Source organism: Arachis duranensis, chromosome 4, assembly GCF_000817695.3.
Source record: "Arachis duranensis cultivar V14167 chromosome 4, aradu.V14167.gnm2.J7QH, whole genome shotgun sequence".
Classification (NCBI taxonomy): domain Eukaryota; kingdom Viridiplantae; phylum Streptophyta; class Magnoliopsida; order Fabales; family Fabaceae; genus Arachis; species Arachis duranensis.
The window spans coordinates 34047589-34065081 of record NC_029775.3 but is presented as its reverse complement, the minus strand read 5'-3'; the positions used below and the strand labels follow the sequence as shown (position 1 = coordinate 34065081).

Genomic DNA, 17493 nt, shown 5'->3' with positions numbered 1-17493 from the left:
AATAATTATATAAAACTCGAAAAATTGCATTTTTTATACTTCTTGCATTTATTAATATTAATAACTAGCAACTAGTACAAAATATAAATATTATAATATAAAATAAAATAAAACATAATTACAAAAATTCCAAAAAATAATTTCTATTTATATTATTTATTAATTTTAACAATTACATCGTAAATTATATTATTTACTAAGTTTAAGAAAAATAATTTCTGACATGCATAAAAGAAAATAAAAATATAACAATGAAAGTTCTAAAAGAAATTTGTCAATGTTTTTATTCTTTATTAATTTTAATAATTACATATTATAAATAATTAAATTACAATAAATAAAATTATTAATATTATCAATGAAAAATAAACAAAAAGTATTTAAATGATTTAATTTATTATAATTGCTAATAATAATATCAACTAAAATAACCACACTAAAGATAATACATTCTAAATACTAAGCATTGAATTAACAAAGATAATAAATTTATTATATTATACTATCCTAAATAATTAATAACGTGTTCTGCTGTATCAGTATAATAACGAATCATAGTTACTAAATACACTACTTATCACTCTCACTCTCACCAAAATTTACCTTCTTCAATCACTTTCTTTCACTTTTAATCTATCTTAATCAATTTCAGATTCAAATGTTCATATGAAAAATGAAAAACGTTGAAGGCAAAGTTCCCTCCCCTCCTTTAAAGACACCATTGTGCCGTTGCATGCTGCGATTTTTGGAGAAGATGCCTGTCGGGTGCATGAAGACTAAGGTTAACACGCAAGGTGCGTGTTGTCCATTATGCGACACGTGGCGATGGACGCATGGAAATGAATTCTATAAATTCTCAACACACAGCGTGCATGTTACAGGGAACACAACACATTACCATGGATCAAACACAAAGGTGTATTGAGACCAAGCGAGGAATTTCTGCTCTTTCAACACACAGGGTGCGTGTTACAAAAAACGCAACATGTGACCAGGGATCAAATGTAAAGGTGTCTTGGAACTAAGCGAGAAATCTTTGTTCTTTCAACACGCAGGATGCGTGTTGCCTCACTGGCTAACACGTGGCGAGTTTCTGCTATGAATTTCTGTGCTGCAATGCAAGGTACGTGTTGTGTCAGTCACTCTGTAACTCCATCTTTGTATAAAACACTCCAAAAAATAATATACAACAAAACACTATATATTTATTCACATAAAAAATAATTTTTGTATATATAGACCAGGTCTATTTAATTTAAAGCCTTTGTTAATTTGATTTTTATACCATATATATTGCAATTTCTTTTGTTTTTATTGATGGTGAACGAACGAGTAGACCACGGCATAGAAGTAATTGGGTGGGCTTCAGCATCATATTGCTGGAAATGTTAATAAGGTTCGTCAACTACAGCTACGAAGAAATGTGATTGATGTTCTCTCAAACTTTGTCATTATTGTTCGTTGCGTTTGTTTTTCCTTTGCACCCTCATTGGTCAAACCATGTGTAATAATTAACGCCTCTCTAATACATATGCTAGGTGCATTTCTTTCATATGCATTTTTGTCACTCAACATCTTATATTCTTCCAAGGGAATCTTTGAAATGCGTCCTACTCCAAAGTCCAAATATACACTGTATGTTAAAAGCCAATATTTTTAGTAAAAAAAATAAATTAGTTAGTATTTATTTATCAACTCAAATAATAAATATAAAAATTTTAAAAAATTATTAGGTGATTAATATTTTTGTTTTATTTAAACCAATATTAATTAATCAATATTGACATTCCTAATAATTTTAAAAATATATTAGTCACTTAACATTTTTCGGTAACAAATATATATAGGCTTTATATAATATAGTGAAATGTTAATCTTAGAAACCGAATTTGAGACAAACTGATGATGATGAGAAAAGGGGCATTTACTAAAATGAATGAATGAAGAATATTCACAATATGACAACTCATCTCTTAACTTGCTAACGAAAGCTAACTCAACTGGCAAAATTACAAATTAACATGTAACACAATAAACATTTGTAGGGTAGATTTTACAATGTATAAAGAAATTCAATAATAAATAAGATGTAAAAATATATTAAATTATTTAAAGATTTTTAATTATGTATAGATATTTTCATGAGTAATGAGTCGTTAACTTTATGTAATCTCTTCAGACTCACACTCATTCTCTTCCAAGGACCTTCCCATGGTTTCCTTGGTAAACAAAAAGGTGGTAACCACGCCCACCAAGCAAACCCCTCCAAGCATGCACAAAGAAGCCACCATTCCAATTCCAACCACATGAACCCCATCTTGATCTCGCTCCTTCTGGTCGCGAGAAGCCCAAAGAAATCCTACTGATCCAATGATTGCACCAATCTTGCCAACTGCTCCAGAAATCCCATGGCACGTCGACCTAAACCTAGCTGGAAAAAGTTCGGCCGGGACGATAAAAGTCGTCGTGTTGGGTCCGAAATTGGCGAAGAAGAATGCGACCCCATAGAGGACCAAGAAACCGTTATCCCTAGGCTTGTTTCCATCATCAGTGGTCCAATATGAATAATAAGGAACTCCCATAGCGAAAAACGCCAATGCCATGAAAAAGAAACCCATCATTTGGATCTTAACTCTTCCAACACGGTCGATGAAATACACCGAGAAGAAGTAGCCGGGGATGGTGGAACAAACAGCAATGATTGCTTGGAGCTTAGCGGTATCAATGGCTTCTTGATACACGTCAAGATTGTTTTTGTCTTTGAGTTTGATTCTGTATATATGAGATTGGAAGAGGTTGCTGCTGTAGAACACAATGTCCACTAGAAACCAGTTGAAGGAACACGCAAAGAGGTCGCGGCCATGTCGACGAAAGAATTCCTTGGAAAAGAGTGAGTAGTCAGAATGTGATGAGACTGATGAAGTTGGTGAAGTTTCTTCGATAATCTGGGTGATGGAGATATCCATAACTTTTTCCATGTCCTTTGCTGCTTGCATCACATTATTTTCCACTAATGCTGTGTACCTTATCAAATTAGTAATTTGGTCTTAGTACTACTCATTTGCTAATTATTATACAAAGGTGTTCATGGATACAAATCTATTTGAAGAGTAAAACCTAGTTATTACACACGATATCCTTTTAATTCTCCAAAGATATATGCTATGAAATTAAATAAGTTAACCAGAAGAAAGATTAAAAGATATCTCATATTGTCTATTTAAAAATACAATTTGCACACTAAAATCAGCAATGTATAATATAGTTTAATTTTTTTAATGTGTATTTTATCCTGCTAATTAATTTTGTGGCTAATAATTAACATAGTTGTTGTGTATTCACGTAAATAATGCTATATGCATTTAAGAAAAGAAAAATAAAATGAAAGTGTCAACTAATGAGAAGCCAATTGTAGAACGTATCATTATTGAACATAAGAAAAGAGTGAACAGTGTTTAGTTTCCCTTCCTTTCCTTATTAGTATGTAGCCACTTGCTTGCTGCCAATTGATGAGTAATTTCCCCAGCAAAGAAATCTACAATGTAATGTATTTGTTGTATTAAAAAGATACCTAGCGATATAAGCAGCAAGGCATGTATTTCAGGTCCAAGTGATCAGGCCCCTTTAACAAAGACTCTAAATTAAGTTAATCAACCTTGCATTTTTCTACTATATGTGGACCGTACGGTGATTTCATTGTTATTAGTTATTATTATTATAGCTTAATCAAACTTGTTGATGAATGCGGAATTTTACTTAAAGACATGAACATCTATATCCCCGTGATTATTGTATAATATAATATATATCTTCTTTGACTAAATCGTTGTTGATTAATCAATTAGCTCCTAATAATGGCCGGGCCCTAAGACAAGCACTAATGATGACTATATGGAACGGTGTACTCATGGCCCCATTTTATATTTTTATTCCATACTTATAAATCGTTTAATCCAAAATAAATAAATAAATAAAACAACTTATCAATGTATAAAATGAAGAGAGAGTTATTAAATTAAAGAAAATACAACTTAGTAGGGTTTCTGTAGTGAGTAAAGAAAATGAAGTAAGGACAAAAGGGGTAATTCAATCACAAAGAAAGCTAAATGCAGAGTTAGTTAGAGTTGAGGGACAGATGGCAACAGATCAAATACGCAAAAGTTTGAGGCAAAGGCAAACAAATACTCAACTCAAGGACTATGTACTGTAGGCAATAAGTGGTAATTCCTTTTCTATCTGAATATTCTTCTCTTCCTTCTGCTCTCTCTTTAGTCACTAAATCTCTTATTATTGTTAGGTTTATTTCTTTGGAAGAAGACTTGAAGGCTTGTGCTACGTCTACTGTTTGAAGACTTTCATTATTTTCATTGAATTCTTCTTGTATGGTTGGCTACTGTCACATTAAGGAGCAATTATGAACTTTTGCTATTGATTCTGGTTTATTCTCCTTTCTAGTTAATTCTAGTTACGTTTCATTGGTGCTTTCATAGACTCATGGCAGAAAACATCTGAATGAAGGATTTGGATGCAGGTCTCAAGAATGCCCAAAAAGACCTAAAAATGCTACAATCGTTGATGGAGCAAAAAATCGAAGAACAACGTGAGTTTGCGCTGAAATTAGCTATGGATCAGCGAGCGCTATCACTGAAAATGGCTGAGGATAATCAGCAGCAATTTGAAGCACTGCGCGCTCTCATTGAGTCGGCTAGTACGAGACAAAAAGATTTTCTGGACCATGATCCGAACTCTGCGTCTAGTGCCGTTTCCTTCAACCGTTCCATGCCAAGCGCGAGAAAGCTCAATTTTGACTTTCCAAGATTTGATGGTACGAATGCCATATCTTGGATTTTTAATGCAGATCAATATTTCAATTATTACAATACACCAGAAGAGGAGAAGTTGGCAATTGCTTCATTTCATATGGACAAGGGCACAGTACCTTGGTATCAAATGATGCAACGTAACCAACCCTTCACGTCTTGGTTTGAGTTAAAAAAGGCAATTGAAATTGAATTTGGCCCGTCCTTGTTTGATTGCCCACGGACTGCTCTTTTTAAATTGACCCAAAAAGGATCTGTAGTAGATTATTATTCGGAATTTATTGCCTTGGCTAATAGATTTGAAATTAATCCCCCAGAATATTCAGATAGAAAAGGAATTACCACTTATTGCCTGCAGCACATAGTCCTTGAGTTGAGTATTTATTTGCCTTTGCCTCAAACTTTTGCGTATTTGATCTGTTGTCATCTGTCCCTCAACTCTAACTAACTCTGTATTTAACTTTCTTTGTGATTGAATTACCCTTTTGTCCTTACTTCATTTTCTTTACTCATTATAGTTTCACATCAAGAGTCATTGTCAATAGTTCGTCAATACTTCACAAATTCAAGTCATAATAATTAATTTAATTACAGATTGTTTTTAATTAATCAATTTTCATAAATATTATTAGAGGAACTTGCTTGATAACATCGAATTGAATGAACACAGTGAAAATCAATGCTAAAAGTCAAGGTCAAAGAAGAAAAGAGTGAGGTAGGTAGGTAGGTACCTGGCAGTTTCGGGCATCATCATTCGCCAGTAGTAAGTCAACGCCGCCGGGACTGACCCCAGCATGAGGATCAACCTCCATGCGAAGTCGGCCGCTGCCGCCGTGTGTTGTTTTTCCTTAGCACCGGGGGCGTGGCGGAATATGGAAGACACCACTATGGTGACGGTGGCGCTTGCTAATATGCCGAAACCTTGCATGGAAAAAACCGCCGCTATAAAAGAGCCTCTTGTCTTTTTGTTGGCAAATTCAGACATGATTGTTGATGAAAGAGGGTAGTCTCCTCCAATCCCTAGCCCCAGCAAGAACCTGATTGATTCACATTATTAATCAACAATAATCATCTAATTAATTAATTTGAAGTAAAACTTGAAAGGTTTTTGGAGACTAGTTAAGAATCATAATAGTATGTGAAGTTTTTAATTTTTTTGTTGACATAAATAATTAAATTAACCTGAAGAGACCTAGACTGAGGAGAACGCATGTTCTTTTGATACAAATGGAGAAACCACTGCCCAAGGAGCCAAACACCATTAGCAACAAAGCAAGCCCGTAGACCCGGCGACGACCTTTAAGGTCGCCGAGTCTACCAAACACAACTTGCCCGATGGCCGTTCCTAGTAGGGCAACGGCCACCAAGGCAGACACAATCACCGGCGGGGTTACATATTGCCTGTTTCCGGCACGGTCGTCGTAGTAGACCCTTCCGATCATCTTGGTGATAAGGGTGATGGAGAAGAGGTCGTAGGCATCGGTGAAGAGACCCATCCCGGCAACTATAATGGCCTTGAAGTGATAGTATTGTGTCTTTGCCGTGTCAAGAGCTGAAAGCACCTTCAACTTCTTTCTCGCCATCACCTATAATATTTGCACTTAAGTTCAACTACTTCACAAGAATTTCAACTACCAAATTAAAGATAGATCTATCTTTGTGTGTGTTGAAGTGTTGAGTTATAGGGCTTTTTTGCCATTATTATTCCAACGGCTCTAGAGTTTTGTGGAGTGAAATAAACAGACATATAGCTAGGGAGAGAAGTAAGCAAAAAATTAAAGGAGTGATTCTATATATATACGAGGGGTATAGGTCAATGTTTTGTTGAGCATAGGAATTTCAGTTTTAATTGTTGTCTTGCTTAGTTGTTTGAGAGGTATTTATTATATCAATTCTGCTAAATTTCTGCCTATTTTTGTTTATGATTATGTTTAATAGAAGTATTTTTATAAATGTGTTTAATAAAAATATTTTTTTTATAATTATGTCTTTAAAAATATTTTTATAAATATATTTCTTGAATATTTATTATTTAGGAATTTGAAATTGTGTGGAAGAGAAAGAAAGTGTGACAAGTGAGGAAACGACAAGCGTGTACTATACATTAATCAAATAATATTAGTATACATTAGGAAGCTTACTAGGAAATGAGATTAGCCATCATGTATGTGAACCATTTGGCTTTTGATAGTCAAACTTGGAATTGTATTATTCCATCCAAGAAATGTTAAAGGAAAATTATTCCACTAAAGATGCGGATCACAATCATCCTTAAATTCATTTTAAGCTTGTGACTTGTGAGTTCTAATTGCCGGCGTTTGCAAAACTTGGCATATTTTTTTAATAATTTTTAATACTTTTTCTATGTCCTATAGAAGCATTTTTTTTTAAATTTAGACAAATAAAAAAATATATTTTAAATTTGGGTAAATTTTTGCACAAGTCTTTCATCTCTTTTTTATTTATTTTATGTTAAATTTTTTTTAAAGGTCAACAAGAATCGAATTTTAGATCTTTTAGTTATAAAAATTTTTATTAGGGATGTTTGTGAATTGGATATGGTCAAAATCTTGACTCAATCCTCACTAAACTATTGGATTAGACACAATATCTGTATTTTTTATCCTTGGATCCGATTTGAATATTTACGGATCAGATCGAATCGGATATCGAATATATCTGCACAATAAATTTATATTAAAAAACTTATTTCTATTAAAAAAATCAATAAATTAAAATCTATTGTTTACTCTAATAGAATCTATTTTTTCACTTCTTTAAATATGTTTACTCCTATTAATAAACTAACTTTTTAAAATAACAAAAATAAAATAATACAATGTATATAAATAATAATTATTAATTAAAATAAAACATAAATACAACATATATTATTTTTTATTTATTATTTGGTGCGAGTTCGCAGATATGCAGATCGGATCCGCCGTCTGCGGATATAGATGTGATATTCATAATCCGATTCAATTAGAGTGTAAATCAAGTCATATCCACAAATTACAAATCCGATGTGGATAAATACCACAAATTTATGGATGTGATCCGATTCATGAACACCCTTTAAAGCTCTGATTCCTGTCATGATGTTATCCCCCAAAAACTTAAGCTAATAAGAGAGGCACATGCATGGTTATATTTCTAACACTCTTTATAGATGTTTTGATGTGTTTGGCTAGAGTACGTTACATCTTGTTATGGCGCTACTAAAAAACTGCTTATTATAGACAAATTTATGAACATATTTGGTCTTCATTACAAACAGATATTTGGTTACTGACAAATTTTGTCCATCAATAAAATCCTTATTGAAAATTATTTACCGACATATTTTTTTCGTCGATATTTTACCAACATACTTTTCTCTTTTACCGACTGATTTTTCTACGGTAATCGTCCCATCATTTCGCTAAAAAAGTTAGATTTTTCGACAATTTTCTGTCGGTAACTAGTGTCAAACTTTTCGACAGATTTTTTATCAGTAACTACAGTCAAAATTTTTGACAAATTTTTCTGTCGGTAATTGAAGCCTGTAATAGTATTTACAACTCTGAATATAGACAAATTTTTTGTCTGTAAATCCGTTAGTAAAGTAAAACAAAATTTTTTTATTATAAAATAAATTTGATTTCATACAAAATAAATATAAATTTAATCAAGACGAATTTTCATTTGTATTCGAACATTCATAGTATTTCAAAAAATAAATAAGTTTATCATATTATCAAACTAGAAGAAAAATACTGTAAACAAGTAAGTCAATTCAAAACATAAATAAAATATATTGATACATCAACTATAATTCTCAGTATATTGTTCAACCATACTAAAAATATCAGCTCTAATTCTAAGTGTCATCTTCATCCTCATCACTATCATAGTCCTCAGCTATTATCAGTTATAATAATTTCTTCTTACTTCCTTCAATCATAGAAAATAGACAAATTGACATCTTCAAATACATTAAAATGGCTGATAAAAGTTCTTCAAGATTAGTAATCATATGTAGGAAAATGAAGAGTACTAACAATACTTGTTATAATTGATGTCAATTAGCATAAAAAGCATGTTCCACCGATGGTTAAATTTGGAATCACAACAGCATCAACTTAAATGAAAAACTCAATTTCAATATCCTGATAAAAGGGCTTATTTAAAGAATATGAATGCAAATATTGTGATAATAGTATGTCCAAGATTCAACTATCATGATTGGCTCTCGTGCAAGTGGGAGATTGTTGGGAATAAATAATATGACCACAATCCAATCAATTATGTGTCAAATAATTTGTTATGTTATTATATTAAAATGTTTATATAATAAGGTCCTTGATTAAATTTAAAGATTTATCATTGTGATAGTGATCATAATATTGAGAGATAAATTTTTTATAATTTAATTTAAATTATTCTTGATCATAGGATTATTAAAAAGGACATTAATAATCCAAAAAGATATATGACCATTGAACTGACTTACTTTGAGAATTCCTAATGGTTATAATTACCGTATATTTGTCAATAGGATTCTCAAGATGAACATAGTAATAGAGTTTTCTTTTGACCTGCGAATGTCATAGTAATTAATAATGTATTTATTATACTTTGATTCCAGACACCTAATACCAAAGGGTGCTAGTTGAATGGATATTGGGTATAATTTAAATACTTGTAGAATTAATGATTAGTCAATAAGGAATCCGTCAACTCTTGGTAAAGAGTTTGAGCTTTATGATTATAATGACTGAGATGAATAAAACCTTAGCCAAGGGGATTGAATGAATGAAGAAATGAGTTTTTTAAGTCATTCACAGTTCATTATAATAATGGTAACAAGTTAGAGTTTGACAATTAAACCATACTCTAAGGGTTAACCAAGAGTTGGAAAGATGTAAGGAATTATACTTTGTTCTTCTAAGGTTCTTAGTAAAAATATATTACTTCATATTATCGGGTCGTTGAGGAGTGTTGCTAGATGCCAACCTTGATTAGTAAATTTAGTACGACTAATTTACTACCCGCTTAGTATTGAACCTATGGGGTCACACCCTAACGAGTGTTCTAATCTTTGCTATAGAATTATTTAATTATTATTTTGATTTGATCAAATAAATAATTATATTAATTCAAATGAAATATTATTATATTTTTTGCTAACACCAAGAATATAATAATAGTATGATAATTGAGAATATTAAATAAAATTTGAGAATAATTAGTTATTCTATTTCTAAATTTGGATGAGATCCTAATTGATTCTGTTTTCAAATTAAGTTATGATATGATTCATAAATTTAAAGGATTCAGATTTAGAATTTCAAGATATGATTTAAATTTGAATTGAGATTCAAATTTAAAATCAATAACAAATCTCATACTATATATATGTATGTCAAGAGTACAGGATAGTGATAAGAAAGAGAGAATAAAACACATGGGTTTTATTCCTTTACCTCTACGCACATAAATGTATTCTTAGTACTCGTTATTCCTTTACCTTTAATAAATGGTAATCCTTGGTGCTAGCAAAAAAAATAATAATTAAATAATTCTATAGCAAAGATTAGAACACTCTTTAGTGTGTGACCCCATAGGTTCAATACTAAGCGGGTAATAAATTAGTCGTACTAAATTTACTAATCAAGGTTGGCGTCTAGCAACACTCCTCAACGACCCAAATAGTATGAAGTAATATATTTTTACTAAGAACCTTAGAAGAACAAAGTATAATTCCTTCCATCTTTTCAGCTCTTGGTTAAGCCTTACACTACAAGAATAATTAGTTTTAGCGACAAACTTTTAGCGGCAATAATACAATGGCCACTATTTTTTATGTTTAAGTTATTTTTTGTGACTATTATATATTTGTCATTAATATTATATATTATCATGACAATTATTATTATTGCCACTAAAAATATAATAAAACTATAATAAAAAGTTTTTAGTGGCCATAATACTATGGCTAATATTATTTTTATTAACATATAAAAAAAGTACTTTTAATAAAAAGTTTTTAATGGCCATTGTATTATGGCTAGTATTAGTTTTATTAAATCTTTTTTTATAACAATTAGAGAGAGAAGAACAAAATTCACGGACATCCCCTTTCTCTTAGCAACCTAACCCTAAACATAGTCACCATCACCATCCTTCATCGCCGAACTCTTCTCCTCCGGTAGTGGGTGCTGTTGCCGCTGACGGAGACAGACTGTGAGTGTCATCACACTCTTAATATCACCGAACTCTTCTTAGCTTTCATCGTTCCTCCTCTCTCTCTCTCTCTCTCTCTCTCTCTCTCTCTCTCTGCGAAACAATAAAGAAGGTGAGGAATCGTCGAAGGTACATTCGCCAAGAACACCAACATCGGAGACAGCATTGCCATTAAGGTCATGGCTAAATCCACCATCTCAAGCATAGAATGGTTGAACAGGTCAACCTTACGCTTTAGTCTTCTTTGTTTACTTATCTTCTCAATTATTGTTAATTGTTCCTTTGATTCCTTTTATTTTAAGTCACGCACTCACGCTTATTTTCATTTAGGTTGAATTTATATCAGCCATAAATACAAGGTTAATAACACACTAATACGCATTCCTTCCATTATTTGCTTACATTGTGATTTTTTCTTTTATAATTTGTGAAAAATTGAGAATATGCACATAATGTGTTTGAGAAAATGCCAGCTGGAGCTTCAACCATTTCTGATGATTTTATGTTGCAGGAAGATGTAAAACTCATGGTGGGAATAGACCTTGATGCCTATAGGTTATCCATTTCTTGGTCAAGATTGATTCCAAGTATATAATACTCCTAACTCAAACTTGTGTTTGTAATGAGAAACGTTGAAATTTAATTTATGTTCTGTATTAGTTTCTATAGTAAAGCCTTTAAAAAATGCTTTTTCCTTCTTTCTTTCTTCCCAGATGGTAGAGGACCCATTAATCCCAAGGGATTGCAATTCTATAACAATCTCATCAATGAACTCATTAGTAGTGGTAAATATGATGAGTTTTCTTAATTTGAAATACCATGTATTGCTACTTCTTCAACTGATATGTTCCTTCTTTCCATTAAGCAGGAATCCAACCACATGTAACACTACACAATTATGATCTTCCACAGGCACTCGAAGATGAATATGGGGGATGGATTAGTCCTAAAATCATGTATGTTAATAAACCCTTGTACACATTGTTGTTTGAATTAATCAGTGAAACTCTTGTGCTTGAGACACAATTGCTTATTTTACAACTGTAGAAAGAACTGAGAAATATGAATATAAAAATCACTTGAATGCGAATACAGAAGAGACTTCATAAATTATGCAGAAGTGTGTCTCAGAGAGTTCGGTGACAGAGTCTTATATTGGAATACTATGAACGAGTCAAACGTGTTCACCATAGGTGGTTATGATCAAGGAACAACCCCACCTACACGATATTCGCCCCCATTTTTCCAGAAATATAACAGCAGTAGGGGTGACTCCATAACTGAGCCTTATTTGGCAGTTCATCATATTTTGCTATCACATTCTTCAGTAGTGAGATTGTATAGAAGAAAGTATAAGGTATATAGTATTTACTTGTTGCAAAGGAGAAAGCTTTGACTTAGTTACTTATACCAACTCTTAATTGAAGTTCATAGTCTTTTTATATTGAATTTAGATTATTCTTCCTACAAATGATACAGATGAAGACTGGGTAGCCACTCAAAGAGCCCGTGATTTTTTTATTGGTTAGTAAGTTAGAGACCTTCAACTGGTTGTTTTACTCTCATGTTCTCCTTATTTAGATTACTTAGTTGCATAACCACACGACATTACCTTTGTTCTCCTGAAATTTGATTTTCTTGATCCTCCTTCATGTAAGATAGTTTTTTCTTATTTGAAAGTTTACTAAATTGTTCTTTTTTTCTTTCTTAGTAATGTTAAATAACTGAAATTGATTCTCATTTGATTGTGGTAAGTTGCTTCATTTCTTTTTCTTTTTTCACTTGTTATTTCAAAAGTTTTTGAATTTTTTCTATGGCTTCTTCAATGGTGTTCTACTGTTACCCTTGTTCTTTTTATCGTTCTAGAGTTCTGTTCCCAACTGATTTTAAGGCATATATTTAGTTTCTCTTTATTTTAATCTTCTTGTTCCATCTTCCATGACAATTAGTGATTTAGTGGATTTTACTCGACTATAACTTGGCGATGAATGACTGGCTTTTATGCAGCTAAGTCCTTACAAGATGCGTTGAAGCAATTATATCTGATTGATGTTATTGATGAAAATGGTGCAATTACAAGTATTGGACAGAAAATGGCTGGTAGTTATTTCCACTTTTCTTTTTTGGTTGAATTTTAAATTAGTCTGGAGAAATCATGCATTTCACTGTCATTATATTCATCATGAGATATCAGTTTGAATGAGTATTTCAACAAGTTCCTTGTGCACTATTTTCTTTCTAACTTCATTAATTTTAATTTTAATTTTTTGTTCTAAAATTCTATGCAGAGCTTTCATTAGAACCTTCCTTATCACGAACCTTGATGGAGGCAAATGATTATGGTTGCATACCTGAGGCTTTGACTATTGTTGTCATGTTATCAGCTAAAACTACATTGCTTCCTCTCTCTCATATTATTTCAACAACAAGAGTAATGCAAATCATTATAATGCATTGTGCCATTGGTAAAGTAGTGTGACAGATGGCTTGTTTTGTTAGGTCAACGGACACAAAGGAATTCATCACTTCAAGATGTGACAAGGGTGGAATACTTGCATGTATATATTGGTCTTGTGCTTGATTCCATAAGGTAATGCAGTTGCTAGTTTTTTGTGGTTTGAAAAAAAAAATGAGAGCTTATTTTTCTTGAGTTACTACTCTATTTAGCTTATTTAAAAAGTTAAAGATAGATCTTATGAAATTTTGGTTACATAACATGTGAAAAATGGTTTTTGGCTAACGAGTTACCTTAAAGTAGCCAATTCAGTTGGAACCAGAATATTTCGATTCTAGAAGGCTCATAGTGCTAATGAATTAGACCCTCGTAAAAGAAAAACACAATTGTTTTATGTGTGTATATTTTTCTCATGTGATCCTAAATTTTTCTTCTCAGAGATGGATCAAACATAAAGGGATATTTTGCATGGTCTTTCATGGATGTATTTGAATTATTTGAATTTTGGTTTAAGTGCTTGAAATGCTTTCTACAGAATTTCATTAAGATTATGTTTGCATATATCCTGAAGACATATCTCTTGGCTTGGTTTTACAGGTACTTACTAAATTAATTATGGTCATAAAAATACTTTTTAATATATATGAATTGATGTTTATAAATTTATTTTTTTTAAAAGAGTAATGGTGTTGTGCGAAAGTTTTATGAGTAATGATCTTTTGAGTAGGTTTACAATTGAAGGCTTGAACATTCACATTAATTAGACTGCATCAGCCTTTAATGATTGATTCATTCATTCAAATTGTAAATGAAAGGTTTCAGAATGAACTTGGTAATCTCATGGTCCCTCAATTCAATAAATATTTTTAATTGTTATTGACAAGTTTTTTCCACTGTGTTACAAATGTTAACCATTTATTAGCATTACTCTCTTTTTTATTGTCAATACTAATGTCTAACTATTTAATTCTTATTAAAATTTGTATCAAAGTCAAACTAGGTACACATGAGCACTCTCTTTTCTATTCAAAGTTTCACCCACCTAAAGAGAGTTTTAGAAGATGACTCGTCAAGTGGCAATTCATTGCTAATCAGCAGCAATTCCGACTTAGGTTCTTGCAGGATTGATATAGTTATAGGCTTATAGTATTTCTTGTTTATTTTTGTAATATAATATATTATTTTTCATGGAAAATTTGTGTATCAATATTTTGAGATTAATGAAATATCTCATTTTGTAGTACTTAATTTCAGTATATTTATATTATGCATAACAATAAAATTTGTTAGCAAAAATAATTAAGATTCTAAAAAAAAGATAGTTCGTCGCTTATAAGAAAATAAGTATAATATAACTAAAAAAAGTCTTAAGATTTTAGCGGCAATAGTAATGGCCAATAAAAGTGAATAACATTACAATTCTAGAATTATTTTTAGTGGCTATATAAATTGCCGGTAAAATGGGTTTTGGCGGCAATACTAATAGCCGCTAAAAATGAATAACATTGCAATTTTAGAATAACTTTTTGTGGCCATATAAATTGCCAAGAAAATGGTCGCTAAAAATTATATACTTTTTGCAGCCATTAAAAAAGTCTTTACCGGCAAATTTTATAATTACCACTAAAACCTTTTAGCGGCAAAGCATAAGACGGCTAATGTCTAATTACCGGTAAATGTATTAGCGGCTATTTTTATTGGCACTAAAAGCAAAATAAATGGCCACTAAAAATAATTTTTCTTGTAGTGTTAGAGTATGGTTTAATTGTCAAACTCTAACTTGTTACCATTATTATAATGAATTGTGAATGACTTAAGAAACTCATTTCTTTATTCATTCAATTCCCTTGGCTAAGGTTTTATTCATCTCAGTCATTATAATCATAGAGCTCAAACTCTTTATCGAGAGTTGACGGATTCCTTATTGACTAATCATAAATTCTACAAGTATTTAAATTATACCCAATATCCATTCAACTAGCACCCTTGGGTATTAAGTGTCCGGAATCAAAGTATAATAAATACATTATTAATTACTATGACAGTCGCAAGTCAAAGGAAACTCTATTACTATATTCATCTTGAGAATATCCTATTGACAAATATACGGTATAAAAGGTTTATCTCTCAATATTATGATCACTATCACAATGATAAATCTCTAAATTTAATCAAGGACCTTATTATATAAATATTTTAATATAATAACATAACAAATTATTTGATACATGATTGATTGGATTGTCGTCATACTATTTATTCCTAACAGCAAAGTCATGAAAAGTCTTCATTGAATTTGAGAACTCTCGAGGCAATTAACATGCTCGGGATCCCAAGTAGCTGATGTCTTTCAATGTAATTTCAGGAGAGAAATCAATCTATGAGATACAAAGTGAGATAAGGAGTGTCTAGTTCCAATCTGTATTCCTCAGAAACCTGAAAAAGTAAAATTGGAAGCAGTAAGAACACAATTTGGCTTATATAATACAAAGAAAAAGTTTCCATTCCTTTTCTTTTTCTCATGAATATGCTAAGTTACATGCCTCCAAAGTAAATTAAAATTCCATTGTACTCATGGAATCTCTACGATATTTTCACATTCTTTTTAGGGCATTATGATATCTATAACATTGGTATTTTTAGCTACACTTTATAGTCCAACATTGTATTATAAGAGAAAAATTAAATTATGCAAACCTCTACAAGCCAATCAACCAGTATCCCGCGTATGCTTTGAGTAATGTCGTGCTGCTTTGTGTCCATAAAGTTAGGATTTGGCCTTCTTGCAAGTTGGAAAATATAAATGTTAGACAACTAAATTCAAGACAATAAAAATATAAGAAAAGCATATGATATGACAGAATAGTTATGCTAATTATTATTCCAGTTGTATGAAACTACTAGAATCCAGGAAACTCACAATGTTATAAGACTCATCATGTCAATTATAAAGTTTATAACTATCTTTTGCTTATTAAGAGCAAGGTTTCTTAGGGTGATAGAGGCGATAAGATGCATAGTTCTTAGTAAGCTGGTACAAAGATGGGTACAAGGTTCGTTTCGATACACAATTCACTACCTTTTTATTATTACATTACAAGTATTCCTTCAGAAAATTTGGTATGCAATGTACAGACAAATGAGAACACCAAGGTAATTAGTAATTATCGTAAAGCAGAAGAGTGCTGCATATGGTGGCATAAAATTTATAACACAAACCTTATAAATTCGCAAGGTGTTATAGATATTAGCAGCATATAAGCTGCACAACTGAGGATCTTCGTTATCATATCTATGTTACCGATCTTTGGATCCCTTAATGCAATTGGAAAAGGGCTACACTTCTTAGCTGCAAAAATTTCAAAGTACTGCATGTTAGTAAAAGTATACAGTAGAGAAAAAGACATGAAAAAGACAATATTCAATATGATAACTAAAATCACTAAAGTTAGACTATTTAAATTCTGAGCAATGCATACACCGTATCCTACTTAATATACAGCGTAACATATAAACATTGTAGACTTGGGATATGATAAAAAAGATAGCAAAAACCTTTCTTCTGAGAAATCAAAGGCAGAGGAGAGATTCCTGATGCATGAGTTTTATCATCCTTGCCACTCTCTTTCACACTTAGTATTAATTAAAAAAGATGCATGTTCTAATTTAAGACCTGGCTCCAAAAAACTATATTTTTCAGTGAACTTGAACATGTTGTTGGGCAGCAGCAGAAGGCGCCACTTTGGATACATCGATTCTACTAGCCTTGGCCAGCTTGCTTTGCACTAGTCACAAACATCACTCTTCAGCAAGGACAATGATACTGAGAAACTTTCCATGGATGCAGTACCAATCAACCAAATAGAAAATACTTTTGTTAAGAACCCGAACTTTAGTTGAATTGAAACAGCTCCTGTATGTATTCTCACAGAAAACATTAGTAACATCCTGAAGAACAGCTCTTTTCTTACGCTGAAGACAAGCATTATC

The 17493-nt window shown here is 31.7% G+C and overlaps 2 protein-coding genes and 1 long non-coding RNA gene across 3 annotated transcripts; 1 reads left to right on the top strand and 2 right to left on the bottom strand.

The window, feature by feature from the left end:
* Positions 1 to 1903: 1903 nt before the first annotated feature.
* On the bottom strand, positions 1904 to 6603 carry LOC107484098 (probable inorganic phosphate transporter 1-9). Its single transcript, XM_016104713.3, has 3 exons — positions 6003 to 6603; positions 5552 to 5857; positions 1904 to 3024 (listed from the first exon to the last, which is right to left on the bottom strand). Exons 1-3 carry the CDS (start codon positions 6401 to 6403, stop codon positions 2163 to 2165), a joined length of 1569 nt encoding a protein of 522 aa, XP_015960199.1. The 5' UTR covers positions 6404 to 6603; the 3' UTR covers positions 1904 to 2162.
* Positions 6604 to 11514: 4911 nt separating this feature from the next.
* LOC107484090 (hydroxyisourate hydrolase-like) lies at positions 11515 to 13527 on the top strand. The gene is made up of 7 exons (XM_052260506.1): positions 11515 to 11635; positions 11762 to 11833; positions 11917 to 12004; positions 12144 to 12405; positions 12503 to 12572; positions 13056 to 13148; positions 13337 to 13527. Exons 1-7 carry the CDS (start codon positions 11515 to 11517, stop codon positions 13525 to 13527), a joined length of 897 nt encoding a protein of 298 aa, XP_052116466.1.
* A 2262-nt stretch (positions 13528 to 15789) lies between these two features.
* On the bottom strand, positions 15790 to 17480 carry LOC127746485 (uncharacterized). The gene is made up of 4 exons (XR_008008122.1): positions 17059 to 17480; positions 16723 to 16852; positions 16201 to 16285; positions 15790 to 15939 (listed from the first exon to the last, which is right to left on the bottom strand). It is a non-coding gene; the product is annotated as an uncharacterized LOC127746485 (long non-coding RNA).
* Between the last annotated feature and the right edge of the window lie 13 nt (positions 17481 to 17493).

What these genes read in the sequence shown, in the direction of transcription:
- LOC107484098 (XM_016104713.3), bottom strand. Translation starts at nt 6,403, where the DNA reads ATGGCGAGAAAGAAGTTGAAGGTGCTTTCAGCTCTTGACACGGCAAAG. An exon ending in CTCAGTCTAGGTCTCTTCAG is followed by an intron (nt 5,858 to 6,002) that starts GTTAATTTAATT and finishes TGAATCAATCAG; the next exon opens with GTTCTTGCTGGGGCTAGGGA. An exon ending in ATGATGCCCGAAACTGCCAG is followed by an intron (nt 3,025 to 5,551) that starts GTACCTACCTAC and finishes TAATTTGATAAG; the next exon opens with GTACACAGCATTAGTGGAAA.
- LOC107484090 (XM_052260506.1), top strand. Translation starts at nt 11,515, where the DNA reads ATGCCAGCTGGAGCTTCAACCATTTCTGATGATTTTATGTTGCAGGAA. An exon ending in TTGGTCAAGATTGATTCCAA is followed by an intron (nt 11,636 to 11,761) that starts GTATATAATACT and finishes CTTTCTTCCCAG; the next exon opens with ATGGTAGAGGACCCATTAAT. An exon ending in CAATGAACTCATTAGTAGTG is followed by an intron (nt 11,834 to 11,916) that starts GTAAATATGATG and finishes TCCATTAAGCAG; the next exon opens with GAATCCAACCACATGTAACA.